This window comes from Stegostoma tigrinum, chromosome 2 (assembly GCF_030684315.1).
Source record: "Stegostoma tigrinum isolate sSteTig4 chromosome 2, sSteTig4.hap1, whole genome shotgun sequence".
Taxonomy (NCBI): domain Eukaryota; kingdom Metazoa; phylum Chordata; class Chondrichthyes; order Orectolobiformes; family Stegostomatidae; genus Stegostoma; species Stegostoma tigrinum.
Window position 1 is genome coordinate 150,506,060 of NC_081355.1, and position 15,356 is coordinate 150,521,415.

At 41.2% G+C, this 15,356-nt stretch overlaps 1 protein-coding gene across 2 annotated transcripts; it reads left to right on the forward strand.

The window, feature by feature from the left end:
- Positions 1–717: 717 nt before the first annotated feature.
- On the forward strand, positions 718–12,279 carry LOC125447922 (HIG1 domain family member 1A, mitochondrial-like). 2 transcript variants are annotated; one of them, XM_048522716.2, is made up of 4 exons: positions 718–836; positions 9,469–9,576; positions 9,959–10,093; positions 11,080–12,279. In XM_048522716.2, the coding sequence occupies exons 2-4, from the start codon at positions 9,474–9,476 to the stop codon at positions 11,151–11,153; spliced, it is 312 nt and encodes a 103-aa protein (XP_048378673.1). In that variant the 5' UTR covers positions 718–836; positions 9,469–9,473; the 3' UTR covers positions 11,154–12,279. The 2 variants fall into 2 exon arrangements, with proteins under 2 accessions (XP_048378673.1, XP_048378682.1); XM_048522725.2 differs by having other exon boundaries at positions 719–847.
- Positions 12,280–15,356: the final 3,077 nt, after the last annotated feature.

The following is a 15,356-nucleotide window of genomic DNA, read 5'->3' on the forward strand; positions in this document are numbered from 1 at the left end:
GGGATGGGCAATAAATGCTGCCTAGCTAGCGACGCCCTCATCCTGTTAATGAATAAATTTTTGGGTTAAAGTTGGGCGAAGCTATTCCCGGAAAGCTCTTTCCAAGTATTAAGCAACAGGGTCGTATACGTGTCTACAGAAATTATTTGTTAGTTGCCCAATAGTAAAAATTTCCATTCATTTACACAGCCTAAGCCCCACGCCGTGTGCGTCACGGCAACCTCCGGTCGCGGATTGGTTATCTCTTAACGTCAATCACGCAGATGTCCCATGACGTAAGCATAGTCCATTTTATGAATGATGGGAATTATGAATGATGATTTTATAAATTATGAAGTGCGCAGATCGAATACATTTTACTTTTAAAAAAGAAAACTACTACTTTCTAAATACCTGATCGATGCAAATATTCCTCTTTTATCCCCCGAATCTCATAAAAGTGCAGGAGCTGTCGGCTGGTGGCCGGGCAGCGTCACCATAGCAACCAGCGGCACGCTCTGAACACTTTTCAAAGAATAACTGGCAGACATTCAGATAAACCTGAACTGTCGACGCGATGGTTCGATTCTGAAATGTGTGAACATAGTTATCGTTGTAAATGGTAGATTTAGAGAGGGGTCTGTCAATAAGAGATGGCAATGTCATGTGGGCAGAATGACGGCGATATATCCTCTGACGTCATGCTACCGCAGCCGCGTGACACGGCTGTGATGTCAGTTCCGGTCCCGCCCCAATCCAAGGGGTGACATCCACCGGCTCAGCGGGGCTATGGGTATTAGTTGGAGCCGGTGTGCGGGGTTGATACGTTTCTTTTGATCACGCGTTCATCGGATCAGGTGAGCTGGATGTAGGTTCCTGCCTATTTCTTTGGCTCCTTCTGTTAGTCATTTAGGTAAGAATAAAGAAGGTGTGGTTAGTTAGTTAGCTTGTCGATGGCAGATGCCATGGTATAGCGGGCAGTGAAGAAGGTTAAAAACCGGGAGAACTGCGGACACTGTAAAACCTCAGCAGGCCTGGCAGCATCTGTGAAGAAAAAGAATCGGTTAACGGTTTGGATCCGGGGACTCTTCCTCAGAACAGGCAGAAATGGAGAGGGAGATTTTACCCCCCAAACCCATCCCCGCACCCCCCTCCCCATTTTCTGACTATGAACCGACATTTTTCCAACCACCATCCTTTAAGGAAGGGTCACTGCAACCGGAATGTTAACTGATTTTTTTTTTCTTCACCCATGCTGCCTGACCTACTGACTTCTTCCAGTGAAGAAGGCTATCCCAGATTAGAGAGATCTTGGGTTTAGGAATGGCTGATTGGAGTTTAATTTGGATTAATGCATTTTGGTAAAACAAAGGCAAAACTTAAACAATTAAATAGTGGACTTTGCCTAGTGTAGAATAACCATGCCTAAGGGCCCAGGTACATATTTCTTAACTGTGTCATGTATCTAGAGAATGATTGGGAAGATATTTAGTGCACATATCATCTTCACTCACTCCTCTTGAGTAGTGGAGTTGGGATGTTACATTGAGGTTGTACAGGATGTTGGTGAGATCCTTTCTAGAATGCTGTGTCCAGTTCTGCCTGCCTGTTAGGAAGTATATGATTAGGCTGGACAAAGTTTTTAGAGTTTTACCAGCATGTTGCTGGGAATGGAGGGCTTGAGTTATAAGGAGAGGCTGGATTGGCAGGGACTTTTTTAATTGGAGTGTAGGAAGTTGAGAGATGACCTTATGAGGATGTGAGGTACAGATAAGGTGACTGGCAAGTGTCCTTTCCCTAGGGTGGGGATTTCAAGACTAGGGGGCATACTTTTGAGGTGAGAGGTGAAAGCTTGTTTAAAAAAAACCATGGGGGGCAATTTTTGTTTAATGATGGGTGTGTGGGATGAACTTCCAGAGTAAGTTGTCAATATGGGGGTGCAGTTATAATATTTTAAAGGACACTTGGCTAAGTACACCAATAAATATCTGGAGGGATGTTGTTCAAGCACAGGTGGGTTGGACTAGATTAGTTTTAGATAATGGTCTGCATTGACACTGAAGGGTCTGTTTCTGTGCTTCATAGCTCTGTTCAGGGACTCGGCCGGCTACCCCTCCCCAGTTAAGATGGGCATTGAATCCTGCACAGCTTTCCTCCCTCGGACCAACCTGACTACCCTGGAGGAAGGGCCCTGTCAGCTTCTATCCGTGGCCTAGTGTGCTGTTCTGTTGCCCTCTCACTAGCCTCAGGCCAATGGGCGATCCAGCTCATCCCCACTTGCCCCAGCTCAGTGTACTGCCCAAAGTTTTGCCCACACCCCTGTCCATCACTGCTATCGAAGTATACATTATGCCTCTTACCCCTGCCCTGGTCCAGTGTGCTGACCAGCCCTCCTCCACCTGGCCCAATGGGCAGTGACTCTTACCTTTTCCACACAGCAAAGTGGGCTATCCAGCTGCTACCAGCTTCAAGTCACCCACCACCTCCAGTGAAATCTAAATTGACCCTACCCAGTTTCAGGGGTGTTTCCTTTTCAGAGCAGACATTTTCCATTCAAAGATGCCCATCTTCTCTTTCTCCCCAACCCCCACCTCCCTCCATATGCACAAGCCTGATTTTGATGTTGCTGAAGATCCATCAGCACTCTCTTAGGACAATGCTGAACACCACTGATCCTGTATTATCTGAAACTTGCTGTGTGCTCATTTCCTGCCATAATTTGTCACCCACAACACTTTAGCTGTAAAGTAGAGTTAGGCATCCTGAGGTTGTGGGGTTATAGAAATTCAAAATTTTGAGCTGCTGTATTCCTCTGTGGTGCCTGGTGCCAGATGTACGCATTCATCTGATTTCACTTATTCTTCTAGATGTTTGGAATTTGTCAAAGAAATGCAATCAGGTTACTGTAATGCATTTTATGTCAAAGAAAGTCATGAGAACAGTTAGGTTGCTTGTTCTGGATTATATTGCGTTTCTCTTGTTTTGGCAACTAATACAATAGGCAGATGTAGAGTATTCCATGATACTCAAGCCTTGCAGATAGTAGGTAGCTTTGGTACATTTGTCACTCTTAGTTTATTGTTGGCTTGGCATATTCTTTCATTGTTTTAGTGCTGCTGCTTCAGAGAAATTTGATACATTATTTTAAGCAAAATACATTATTTATAACTCCAGAAGCATTGGTTCATGTACCAATGTGTGTGGCACTTTTCTGGTTAGTGTTCATTTAATTGATCAGACTTGATGGGTGTGAGGTTCAAGGTCTTGCTTGCTTTCCCTTGAATTACATACAAATACCATACAAATACCATATTTAGGATTTTGGTCTCCTGCTGTTTTTTGATTGGATGATAGCCTGAGGGTTAGGCAAGGTTCAGTGGTTATCCTGTCACCTCTGAGTCAGTGTGTGTTTTAAATCCTGCTTCAGCAAATTAAACATGCAATATAGGGTGGTAAAAGGTAAAGTCATTATTGGGCTGTTCTCTCATTTAAGGAGAGATAACTGGTGACTTAAAGCTCAGGTCATCACACCTGAAGTGAGGGGAGGGGTTGAGAAGGAGTGTTTCATAATGAGCAAATTACTGCAGATGCTGGAATCTGTACCGAAGGGCCACCCAGACTCAACGCTAGCTTGCTCTCTCTTCATGGATACTGGCTGGTCTGTTGTGATTTCCAACATTATTTTTCTCTCCCAGTATTGGTAACCTCAGCTAGTGTGGGAATTGAACTCATGCTGTTGGTGTCACTTCACATGCAATCCAGGCAGCCAACTGAGCTTGCTGACCTGTCTCTGGTACTGGTTGAAACATTCTGACCCACCCAACAGATTATCTGCTCAGTATTGGTGGTGTGACTTTACTGTGTGTAACGTGTCTGTGCTTTTTATGTTGTCAGAGATAATGCTTCACTGATTGTTTTTATTTTGAAACAACCTGAGATCATGTAAGTGCTGCAGAAGTTATGTCATTTTGTTCTGTAGGATCCATGATCTTGAAGCTTGATTGTGGTTTTCAGTTTGTTCACAGGATTTCTGGTGGTTGCTTATTAGATTGTTAATACAGTTACATTCTTTTGTGATATTGGAATAGTAGGAGGGCAGCATTTGACACCCCAAGCCTATTCTACCATCCATTTTAGACTGTGTAGCCTTTTGATATCTCTACTCCCTTGTTCACCCGCACATGTTCCAAGAAATCCAGCAACCTCAGGCCTAGTGCCTGCTGGCTTTTAGGTAGAGTTAATTTCTTTTTGTGTGGGGAAAGGACCTTCACACTTCACTCATGAGTGACCTAACTCTAATTTTAATATTCTGTCCTCCTGTGGATTTATCACCATTGGAAATGTATCATCTTAGCTAAATCCATTTAAACCCTGCTCCCTTCTGTACTTGTACACTTTCCAGGCCAATATAGCTTTCTTGAGACTTGTTGTTCAAGATTCTCTTCAGCTGAAGTGTAGCTTTGTCACTACTTCATATTTAAGCTCATAGAACAGTACAGCACAGTACAGGCCCTTCGGCCCATGATGGTGTGCCAAACTTTCACCTAATCCTAAGGTCTGTCTAACCTCCATCCCTTATGCTACCATCCATATGCCTATCTAATAGCTGCTTAAATGCCCCTAATGAGGCTGACTTCATTACCCTCTCTAGCAATGCATTCCATGCCCCTAACACTGAGTAAAGAACCTACCTCTAAAGTCTCCCCATATCTATCTCTGTTCACTTTAAAACTATGCCCCCTCATAGCTATCTCCACCCTAGAATAGTCAGCCAGAGACTTTTTCCTATCTATATCTCTATCATTTTGTACACCTCACTTGAGATAAAAGCCAACGTTCCAACAAATTAAAATACTCGCATTTATAAAGCACCTTTTTGTGACGGCAGCTTTTCAGCCAGTTAGTACTTGCAAAATGTGGTCATTGTGTAGGAAATGCAGCTGCCACCTTGCATGTAGCAAACTTCAGAAAACAAATGCGTGACAGTGATCAAAATTGTTTTTTCTGTTGAAATGAGGCTTAAATATTGATCAGAGTGCAAGTGACAACTCCTCTGCTCTTTGAAATAGTTCCACTGGATCTTTTATGTGAGAGAGGGCCTTTATTTAACGTCTTACCTGAAAGACCACAAAGCATCCCTTCAATATTGCACTAGAACATCGGTCTTGACTTTTGTTCTCATGACTACAGATAGGACATTGAATGCACATCTGACCAAGAGGGGAATGTCACCAAAGGAGTCAAAGATGACTCGGTCACCTCTTTTCTTTGTCAACTTTTTGTACTGTGCTACATTTGGCAATTATAGATTGTCCAAACATGGACACTACCACTGCTTCTGAACAGCTCTTAATTTCCCACGGATTGAAAGATGAACTGGAATTTTCTTACTGATCCAAACCTATTGCAGATTAAATTCACTCACTTAGTCTTTGTCTCTTTGGAATTTGTTCCTACTATGCAAACTACTGTACTTGCTGTGCTTAATGTAGCTTAATCATCTACAAACAACACCTGTTCCTTGATCCAAGTCACTATTACTTATAAATGATGGGAGAATGAGGACTGGATTTGATATATTCTATCAATCAGAGCAAGCTAGTTATTGTTTCTGTTTCCTAAACATTTACTATCTTGCGTTTCCAAGAGTTTTTTAACTTGCTAACCTGTGCAAACCTTTATTCAGTTATTTTCCTGCTTACCTATAATAGGTAATCTTCATACAGATTTCTCTATCCATAATGGGGGGGAGAAAAGTCATCTAGTAAAATGTGTAAAGTGTTCGAGAAACTCAGCAGCCTGGCAGCATCTGTGAAGCAAGAAAAAGTTAACAATTCCAGTCCCACATGACTGTTCTTTGGGGTTCCAGCACCTGCAGTATCTTCCTTTTTTATCATTACAAAACCCATGTTCACTTTTGGATCCAATTTCCTTGTTAATCATCAAATCTACTAAGTTCCCCACAGTTGCAACTGGAACTGACAACTCTGGGATTATTGAGTTTCTTTTCTTTCCTTCCCTTTTTCAAATAATGGAGTGACTTTGCAGGTTTTCAGTCTGGTACAGTTTCTGAATCTAAGCTTTCCAAAATCTCAAATTTATCATGTAATTCTTAGTCCTTGTAATTAGAACATAGAACATAGAACAGTACAGCACAGAACAGGCCCTTCAGCCCACAATGTTGTGCCGACCATTGATCCTCATGGATGCACCCTCAAATTTCTGTGACCATATGCATGTCCAGCAGTCTCTTAAATGACCCCAATGACCTTGCTTCCACAACTGCTGCTGGCAACGCATTCCATGCTCTCACAACTCTCTGCGTAAAGAACCTGCCTCTGACATCCCCTCTATACTTCCCACCAACCAGCTTAAAACTATGACCCCTCGTGCTAGCCATTTCTGCCCTGGGAAATAGTCTCTGGCTATCGACTCTATCTATGCCTCTCATTATCTTGTATACCTCAATTAGGTCCCCTCTCCTCCTCCTTTTCTCCAATGAAAAGAGACCGAGCTCAGTCAACCTCTCTTCATAAGATAAGCCCTCCAGTCCAGGCAGCATCCTGGTAAACCTCCTCTGAACCCTCTCCAAAGCATCCACATCTTTCCTATAATAGGGCGCCCAGAACTGGACGCAGTATTCCAAGTGCAGTCTAACCAAAGTTTTATAGAGCTGCAACAAGATCTCACGACTCTTAAACTCAATCCCCCTGTTAATGAAAGCCAAAACACCATATGCTTTCTTAACAACCCTGTCCACTTGGGTGGCCATTTTAAGGGATCTATGTATCTGCACACCAAGATCCCTCTGTTCCTCCACGCTGCCAAGAATCCTATCCTTAATCCTGTACTCAGCTTTCAAATTCGACCTTCCAAAATGCATCACCTCGCATTTATCCAGGTTGAACTCCATCTGCCACCTCTCAGCCCATCTCTGCATCCTGTCAATGTCCCGCTGCTGCCTACAACAGCCCTCTACACTGTCAACGACACCTCCGACCTTTGTGTCGTCTGCAAACTTGCTGACCCATCCTTCAATTCCCTCGTCCAAGTCATTAATAAAAATTACAAACAGTAGAGGCCCAAGGACAGAGCCCTGTGGAACCCCACTCACCACTGACTTCCAGGCAGAATATTTTCCTTCTACTACCACTCGCTGTCTTCTGTTGGCCAGCCAATTCTGTATCCAAGCAGCTAAGTTCCCCTGTATCCCATTCCTCCTGACCTTCTGAATGAGCCTTCCATGGGGAACCTTATCAAATGCCTTACTGAAGTCCATATACACCACATCCACAGCTTGACCCTCATCAACCTTACTAGTCACATCCTCAAAAAACTCGATAAGGTTTGTGAGGCATGACCTACCCCTCACAAAGCCGTGTTGACTGTATTTGATCAAGCCATGCTCTTCCAGATGGTCATAAATCTTATCCCTCAGAATCCTTTCTAACACCTTGCAGACGACAGACGTGAGACTTACCGGTCTATAATTGCCGGGGATTTCCCTATTTCCTTCCTTGAAGAGAGGAATTACATTTGCCTCTCTCCAGTCCTCAGGTACGACTCCAGTGGAGAGCGAGGATGCAAAGATCTTCGCAAGTGGCGAAGCAATTGCATTTCTCGCTTCCCAAAGCAGCCGAGGACAAATCTGATCCGGGCCTGGCGACTTGTCAATCTTAATGTTTGACAAAATTTTCAGTACATCAGCTTCCTCTATCTCTATCCATTCCAGCATGCACACCTGCTCTTCAAAGGTTTCATTCACTACACAGGTCGTTTCTTTCGTAAAGACAGAAGCAAAAAACTCATTTAGGGCTTCCCCTACCTCCTCAGGCTCCACACACAAGTTCCCTATGCTATCCCTGATCGGCCCTACTCTTTCTTTGACCATTCTCTTATTCCTCACGTAATTCTTAGACCTAGTCTTAGTTCTGTGGCATATGAATATTGTCCTACAAAACTGCTAAAGATTTCATAGGTGCACAGCCATACTTTCAATTTCTAAAGGTTAAATTTTCTAAAAAGATTGAAACTCCAACGTTATTTGTCTGAAAATGTGCAAAGCAAGGCTGGCATTTGTTACCTGTCACCTATTGGACTTGGAAAAATAGTGATGCATTGACTACTTTGAGCTGCTGCAGTTTGTGTGGTGAAGATAAAGTTTCACAGTGCTGTTAAACAGGAAGTTCCAGTTTGCAGCTCCCAAACGTGTGAAGCAAGCTCAATGCCATCCTGTGTCTTGTGGTGGTATGATGAGGTGGTGACCTCCTTCATTGACATTGAATGATAACGTTCTTCTCTAGAAAACACCCTAATCTTCTGATTAATGGGTCACAGTTACTCTAGAAAATTGGGAACAGACTTGAGCTGACAGTTCTGAGGGAATGTTGCACTGAGAGGTGTTGGCCACATTTAAATTACCTTCTTTGGAAGGGTCACCAGGCCCAAAAAGTTAACTCTGATTTCTGTTCACAGATGCTGCCAGACCTGCTGAGTGTTTCCAGCAGCTTGTTTTTGTTGCTAAACCGAGCTGCCATCTGTTTTGCCAGATGTGGAAGAGATTGGATAGTTGGTATTAACCCCTTGACTAACCTCTCTAGAACAGATGATCATTCTCCAATGTTTTGGTGCTACCATGCAATGTGTGAATTGTATGTTACATTTCCTACATTATAATGGTAACTACACACAACAATGAATGTTCATGAGCTGCAAAGCAATTCAAGAAACCTTATTCACATTGCACCTTTGTGAAAAGCACTATGAAGTCCTCTCCTTTTTGAAGTGACAGCAAGTCTCTAAACAGTCCATTATGGTGATTTAACATGCTGACCTCCATGTATTAGGGTGATCTGGTTCATCTCCCACATCCTAGCTACATAATCTAAAGTATTCTCTGAAAATTTCCCTTTCACTTCTTGAGTTCAGTCAGCCCTTTTATTCTATTTTATAAATCTCTCTGCTCTGGTTTCACTTTTCCAACTTGCATTATTCACTGAAATAGATAGAAATTGCCATGTCATTGTGACTTGCCCATGAGTAACTTGTGGATTATGTTCCTTGTCTCATAAATGAGAATTTCCTGTAACCAAAACAAGGGGTTGAGGCAATTTCCAGTTAAAGACCAGCAGTCAGAAAATCATGTGATTTATGGGAAGTGTGCAAGTATTTCTAGCTTGGATTATGTATCTCTGCAAATCACTTGCATGTCTGAATCAAATTGAAACTAGACATTTAAATTTTCATCAGGAAATAATACTTTCTTGAAAGCAGCAAGCGAAAAGATGACTATCAGCTTCCGGGATAAGATTCAGTTTACATAACTGGGATGGTTGACTGTAAACTCAATGCCTCTCCTTTTTTCTCTGACCTTTTTTTATTTGCTAATTGAAGGCTAACCCCTGTTTTGTAGCTACTGCATCACTGCTGGCAGCATTTCTACAAAACTGGCTTTTATTTCACTTGACTAACTTTAGTCATTTTTTGCAGCCACCATGTCTTCAAGCAATGTGAGCCTGGTCCCTATGCTTCCATCAGAAGATGACCAAACCTCAAAGCTCATTCGAAAATCTAAGGAGTCCCCATTTGTCCCTGTTGGTAAGTAACTGTAAATCATTCATCATCCCTATTTTATCAATTGCTACACATTGGTCCTTGTATATGGAGTGACTGAGCAAATGCAATTAGTAGAGTAGATATGCTGAAAGCAGTCAAACCAAATTTTCCACTAGCTACTAGAATTCAGTGGTCAAAGTCTTGAAAGGAAATGACACTTTAGTGACTCAAGTTTTGCCACATGGCTAGAGGTTCACAATAGAAACTCACTCAAATTTAGTCAGTGCTGACTATTTACAGTGTAATCTTTAAAATAATAAAGTACAATGTGTTGTAGAAACTGATCTTGAAGAGTTCCATGATTCTCAAAATAGATTTGGGTATTAGGGGGGAAAAAAAACAAACATTCCATTTGCTTTTTCAGGGATTGCTGGGTTTGCATCTGTGGTGGCTTATGGACTGTACAAACTGAAGACGAGAGGGAACAGAAAAATGTCTGTACATCTTATCCACATGCGTGTGGCTGCCCAGGGATGTGTAGTGGGAGCCATGACTATAGGTATGCTATAATTTCCATTGTTTGTAAGATCCCTGACATATAGAGCAATATCATGAGGTATGCTGTGTCAGATGAATGTTGCTTTGTCTTAAATATCCACCACCAAGTTCTGCAAAAAAGCCTTTTTCCTTGTTTTCTTTTGATACTAATTGTCCAGAAGGTGTACTTTGAATTCTTCTAAGCCTGGGTATTTTTCATCAACTGGTTTTAAAACATTCTGACCCACTATTGAAGAAGGTGGGACTTTGAACCTGGGCTCTCTGACCCTGAGGTAGAGACACTCACTACCTCAAGACATTTATACTCCTGGGGTATTCAAGTGGGAAAAGGAAAGCACATTGACCTTTTTTAAGAGTGTTTATGTATATTCCATACTAGCATTCTAACTTCCAAGTGGGTCAACTATGCCTACCACTGTGCCATCTTGGATTTGCCTACTCAGTGGAGAATCGGGCACTTTTTGTGTTTTTTGTTTTGCTTTTAAACATGCTTGAAGATCTAAGCTTTTTCTAATCAACCTGTTCAGAGGTGTTATTACAAGCACCCGCATGCCCCCCCCCCCCCCAAACAAAATGGATGGGACTTGGACCTGGCCTAGGGGTAGGGACACTAGCATTGTGCCACAAGGGGCCTATATTGTCAATTTTATTTCATATCTGCACCTGATGATTATTGTGACTTTTATAATAAAACTCAAGTTGTAAAACTATGGAATTTAATGTTCAACGGAGTTTTAATTTTTTAAAGTTCATTTTTCTTTTGGAAAACAGGAACAGGCTATTCAGTCCAACTAATTGTTGATATTTAGCCACCATGACAAGAATAGATCTGTTCCCACTTGTGCACTTTCAGCATTTCCTTTAGTCTATTCAGTGCTGACCCCTTTCTATCCAGCAGTTAGCTAACCTAGTGTTAAATGTCAACATGGCATCTGCTTCAAATACTAATCTTGGTAATATATCTTAACTGGTCTTTTATTATTACAGGTGTTCTGTACTCTATGTACAAAGAATATGTTGTGAAGCCCAAGGAACAGAAAAATGCTCTGCTTCACAAATGAAGTTGGACCTGTTTACTGTTGTTCTTGGAATTTGAAGTCTTAGGCTTTCAAATGTACCTCACATTGAGGTGATCAGGATTTTTCCTTTCACCTTGGTTAAGTACTTATTAGATAGTTAAAACTTAGTTTTGATTTTTCAAGCTTGATTTATACAGTATACTAATATTTACTGCCGAGGGATGTTTTCCCAAGGGTTTGTTAGCACCGCAGGGTGCGGAATACCATTTTTATCCAATTTGCAAACAAAACTGTTTTTAATCTGATGCCCCATTGCATAGTCATACATTGCAAACCTTTGGTAAAGAATTGATTTAGCTCAATTTTGACAAGATATAGCTAAGTGTATCTTGCCATCAAATTGTTTAGAGGGTGTTAGCTGCATATGTTAAACTAACATTCACCTGGCTGGTTCTAGTGAGATGCAGTACTTGAGATCACATTACACTGTTTTTGCTGCATGTCAGATCTGTAAAATGCTTGTGTTTACTGCTGTAATTCAGACCAGCTTTAGACATTTCAAATTACATGAGGTGCTGCATGCTTGGACAAAGTTGTTTCCAAGTGGATTATCAGAGTACTTCTTGTTTCAAGTATTTCCACTCTGAATTTCAATTGGTCAAAAAGCAGTTATTTTTCCATTGTATTGATTTTTATTCATCTTCTTAAAAGATGTTAGTCTCCAGTGCATTCTGGAGTCTGCAGCATTATTAATTCTAATGTCAAGGTCAAGTGCACTTGAAATTGCACAAACTGGTTTGATTTGGAAATAAGCAAAAAAATGAAGAGGCTGAACTACTATTTCAACATTGAAGCAGGGTTGTAGGTTGTAACTCTTACACCTTGCCTTGAACCTTCATTGATGCATTTTTAAATGCTACTGGATTAAACTGGACATCTAAATTCTTCAAAAATGTTAGTTTGTGTGAAATTGAGATATATTACAGACAATTTAAATATAGGATCTTTTTTGCAGTAAATTATGAATATAAAAATGGTTATTTTCACTGTACTTGAATGAGTGGTTCAATGTTTGATTATACTTTTAATCAAGTTACCTTGCTAGTTACAATGGGATTCCACTACATCATTCAATGATATCACTTAGAATAAACACCTTTGCAAAAGATGCCTTATGTGTAAAATGTACTTGAATTGAGACTATATTGCTTAAATAGATATTTATTCATTTGCATCACCTGATTTCAGATGTTAATGTATAATGGAATAAAGTGGCTCTTCAAGATATTTTAAAAATAAAAACATTAAAATAATGGAATTTGAGGCTGAATGTAATCAGCATCACAGTAACAGATGCAGCACTGTATCAGAAAATAAATGAATTTATGTACAGAGATAGTAGGAACTGCAGATGCTGGAGAATCTGAGAGCAGTGAAGCTGGAGGAACACAGCACACTGAGCAGGGAAGTTGATGGTTTGGGTCGAGACCTTTCAAATGGGGAAGGGGATTCCGAAATGAACGGAGAGGGGGAGGCAGATAGATGGATAAAGGAGAAGATAGGGTGGGAGGAGACAGACAGGGTACATTCCTCTAATATTAGTGTACCTAGACTGGCAAAATGTTAAATCACTTTAAACTAAATTTCCATAAACAAAAGTTGAAATCAATGATCTTTGTCTTCTGTGTCTTGAATGTTGGCCAGGATACTAGAAGAAGCTTTTGCTCTGCAGAACGTTTTACATTCAGCCGAATAGGTAGTCATGTCCTGGCACTCCCTCAGTACTACTCATGTAACACCTTTAACACAGTAAAACATTCTGAAATGTTCTGCAGTGTTTTGAAATGAGGATGTGATAGAGCCACATTATGGAGATCTTGGAACTGACGCCCAAAAGCTTGGTCTTAGATGTAGGTTTTGAGGAATATGCTGAAGGAGGAAAGGGGTGGAGATGTATGGGGGGGAAAATTTGAGTTCTGGACCACTGTAACTGAGAACTGTTGTTAATGGTAGCTAGAATTGATGGACAAGGTTATCTGCTCTAGAGGCAAATAAGGACAGGTCATGGAGGAATTTGAAAAGCTCAGAACATCTTGAGCATGAATGACAGCCATGAATGTTGCTATTGAATTAAACTAATACTTATCAAGCAATAAGACTGCTGGAGAGAAATAGGTGTGGCAGTATCAGCAGTAATTAGTGTTAACATTTTGAGTCAGTGACTCTTGACTGCTGCACTATCTATGAACATACAAACTAGGAGCAGATGTAGGTCATACTGACCCTTGAGCCTCCTTTGCCATTCAATACAATCATGACTAATTCACATGGAGAAGAGTTGCATCTCATTTTGAAATGTTAACTTTGTTTCTCCACAGATGCTGCCAAACCTGCCTGAGTTTCTCCAGCACTTTACTTTACAACAGAAATTGAACATAAAAAGGATTTTAATGTTCAATTTCTGTTGTAATAAAGGATGCTTTCCCATTAGCTCCCTCCATTACATGTAATTGAAGACTAACCTTTTGTGACTCATGCTGGAATACTTAAATCCCTCAGCACCTCAATCTCTCAGACGCAAGGTGACCAGGAAGATTGGCAATGTTGGACATGTCAAATGCCTTGAAGTCCATATGAGGTTCTGCATGGCAGACTGGTTAGTGGGGTTCAATTACATGGAATCAGAGGAACTAGCCAATTGGATATAAAATTTCCTTGAAAGTAGGCAGAGGATTTGTAGAAACTTGTTGTTGTTCTGACTGAAGGCCTGTGACCAATGGTGTGTAACAAGGATCAGTGCTGGATCTGCTCCTTTCTGTCATCATTAAAAATTTATCTGATGTGAATATAGGAGACTTGGTTATTAAGCTTGCAGATAAAACCAAAGGTTGGTGTAATGGAGAGTGAAGATTATCTTGTAATACAACAGAATCTCGATCACAGGTGAAAGGGCCAAAGAGTAGCAGATGAAGTTTAATTTGGATAAATTTTGGACAAGCATATGGACGTACATGGAATAGTGTAGATTTAGATGGGCTTCAGATCAGTATGACAGGTTGGCACAACATCGAGCACTGAAGGGTCTGTACTGTGCTGTAATAGTCTGTTAAATGTGACATGTTGCCTTTTCATAAGGCAAACCAGGATAGCACTTGTGCAGTTAATGGTAGGGCTTGGGGGAGTGCTGTTGAACAAAGACCTCATGGTGCGTGTGTATTGTCCCATGACTGTTGAGCTGCAGGAAGAGAGTGGTGAAGGTGGTGTTTGGGATACTTCCCTTCAGCCAGTGTATTGGGTATGAGTTGGGATGTCTTGATGCAGTTGCGCACAGGACATTGAGGCCACTTTTAGAACACTGCATTCAATTCTGGTTTTTTTCCCCCCTTACAGGAAAGATGCTGTCAAGCTTGTAAAACTTTGAATGCCTTCAAGGATGTTGTTGGGATTTGGAGGGTCTGAGCTATAGACAGCCTTTTTTACCCCAGAGCTTCAGAGGCTGAGGGGTGACCTCATGTTTACAAAATCATGAGGGGTGTGGATAGGGTGAATAATCAAGGTCTTTCCCCAGGGTAGGGGAATTCAAAACCATAAGTTTCAGGTGAGAGAAAGAAACATATTTTTAAAGGGACCAGAGGGGCAACTTTTTCATCATAGAAGGTGGTGTGTGTGTATGGAGTAACCTGCCAGAGGAATTGTTGCAGGCTGGTACAACTAAAAGGCATCTGGATGGGTACATGAGTAGGAAGGCTTTCGAGGGATATGGGTCAAATGCTGAAAATGATCTAGATCAGTTGAGGATTCTTAGTTGGTATGGACAATACGGACCAAAGGGTCTGTTTCAGTGTTGAATATTTCTGACTCCATAATATGTTTTCCCATGTTATATACTCCGTCAGAATTTTTGTTCATTCATTCTATCCATCTATAACCTGTCTCCTTAATCTTCACAGTGTAAGGTCCTATCTTTGTGGTATGCTGTGAATTTAGCTACTGTACCTTTGCTCCACTAATCTAATTCATTGCTGTAACTTTTAAAAGTTGACCAGCTAGCAAAGACCATTGCAGGACTCCACTCATGACATCCTGCTCATCAGACAAAGATCCATTTGTGCATATCACAGGCTGGCTGGCAGAAACCAATCTTCTGTCCATGTTCATCTGTTGCCCTGTACACCAGAGCTGTTTTCTTTACTGACTTCAGATGTGCCAGTTTGAATTTCCAGAAGGCATTTGAGAAGTACAATA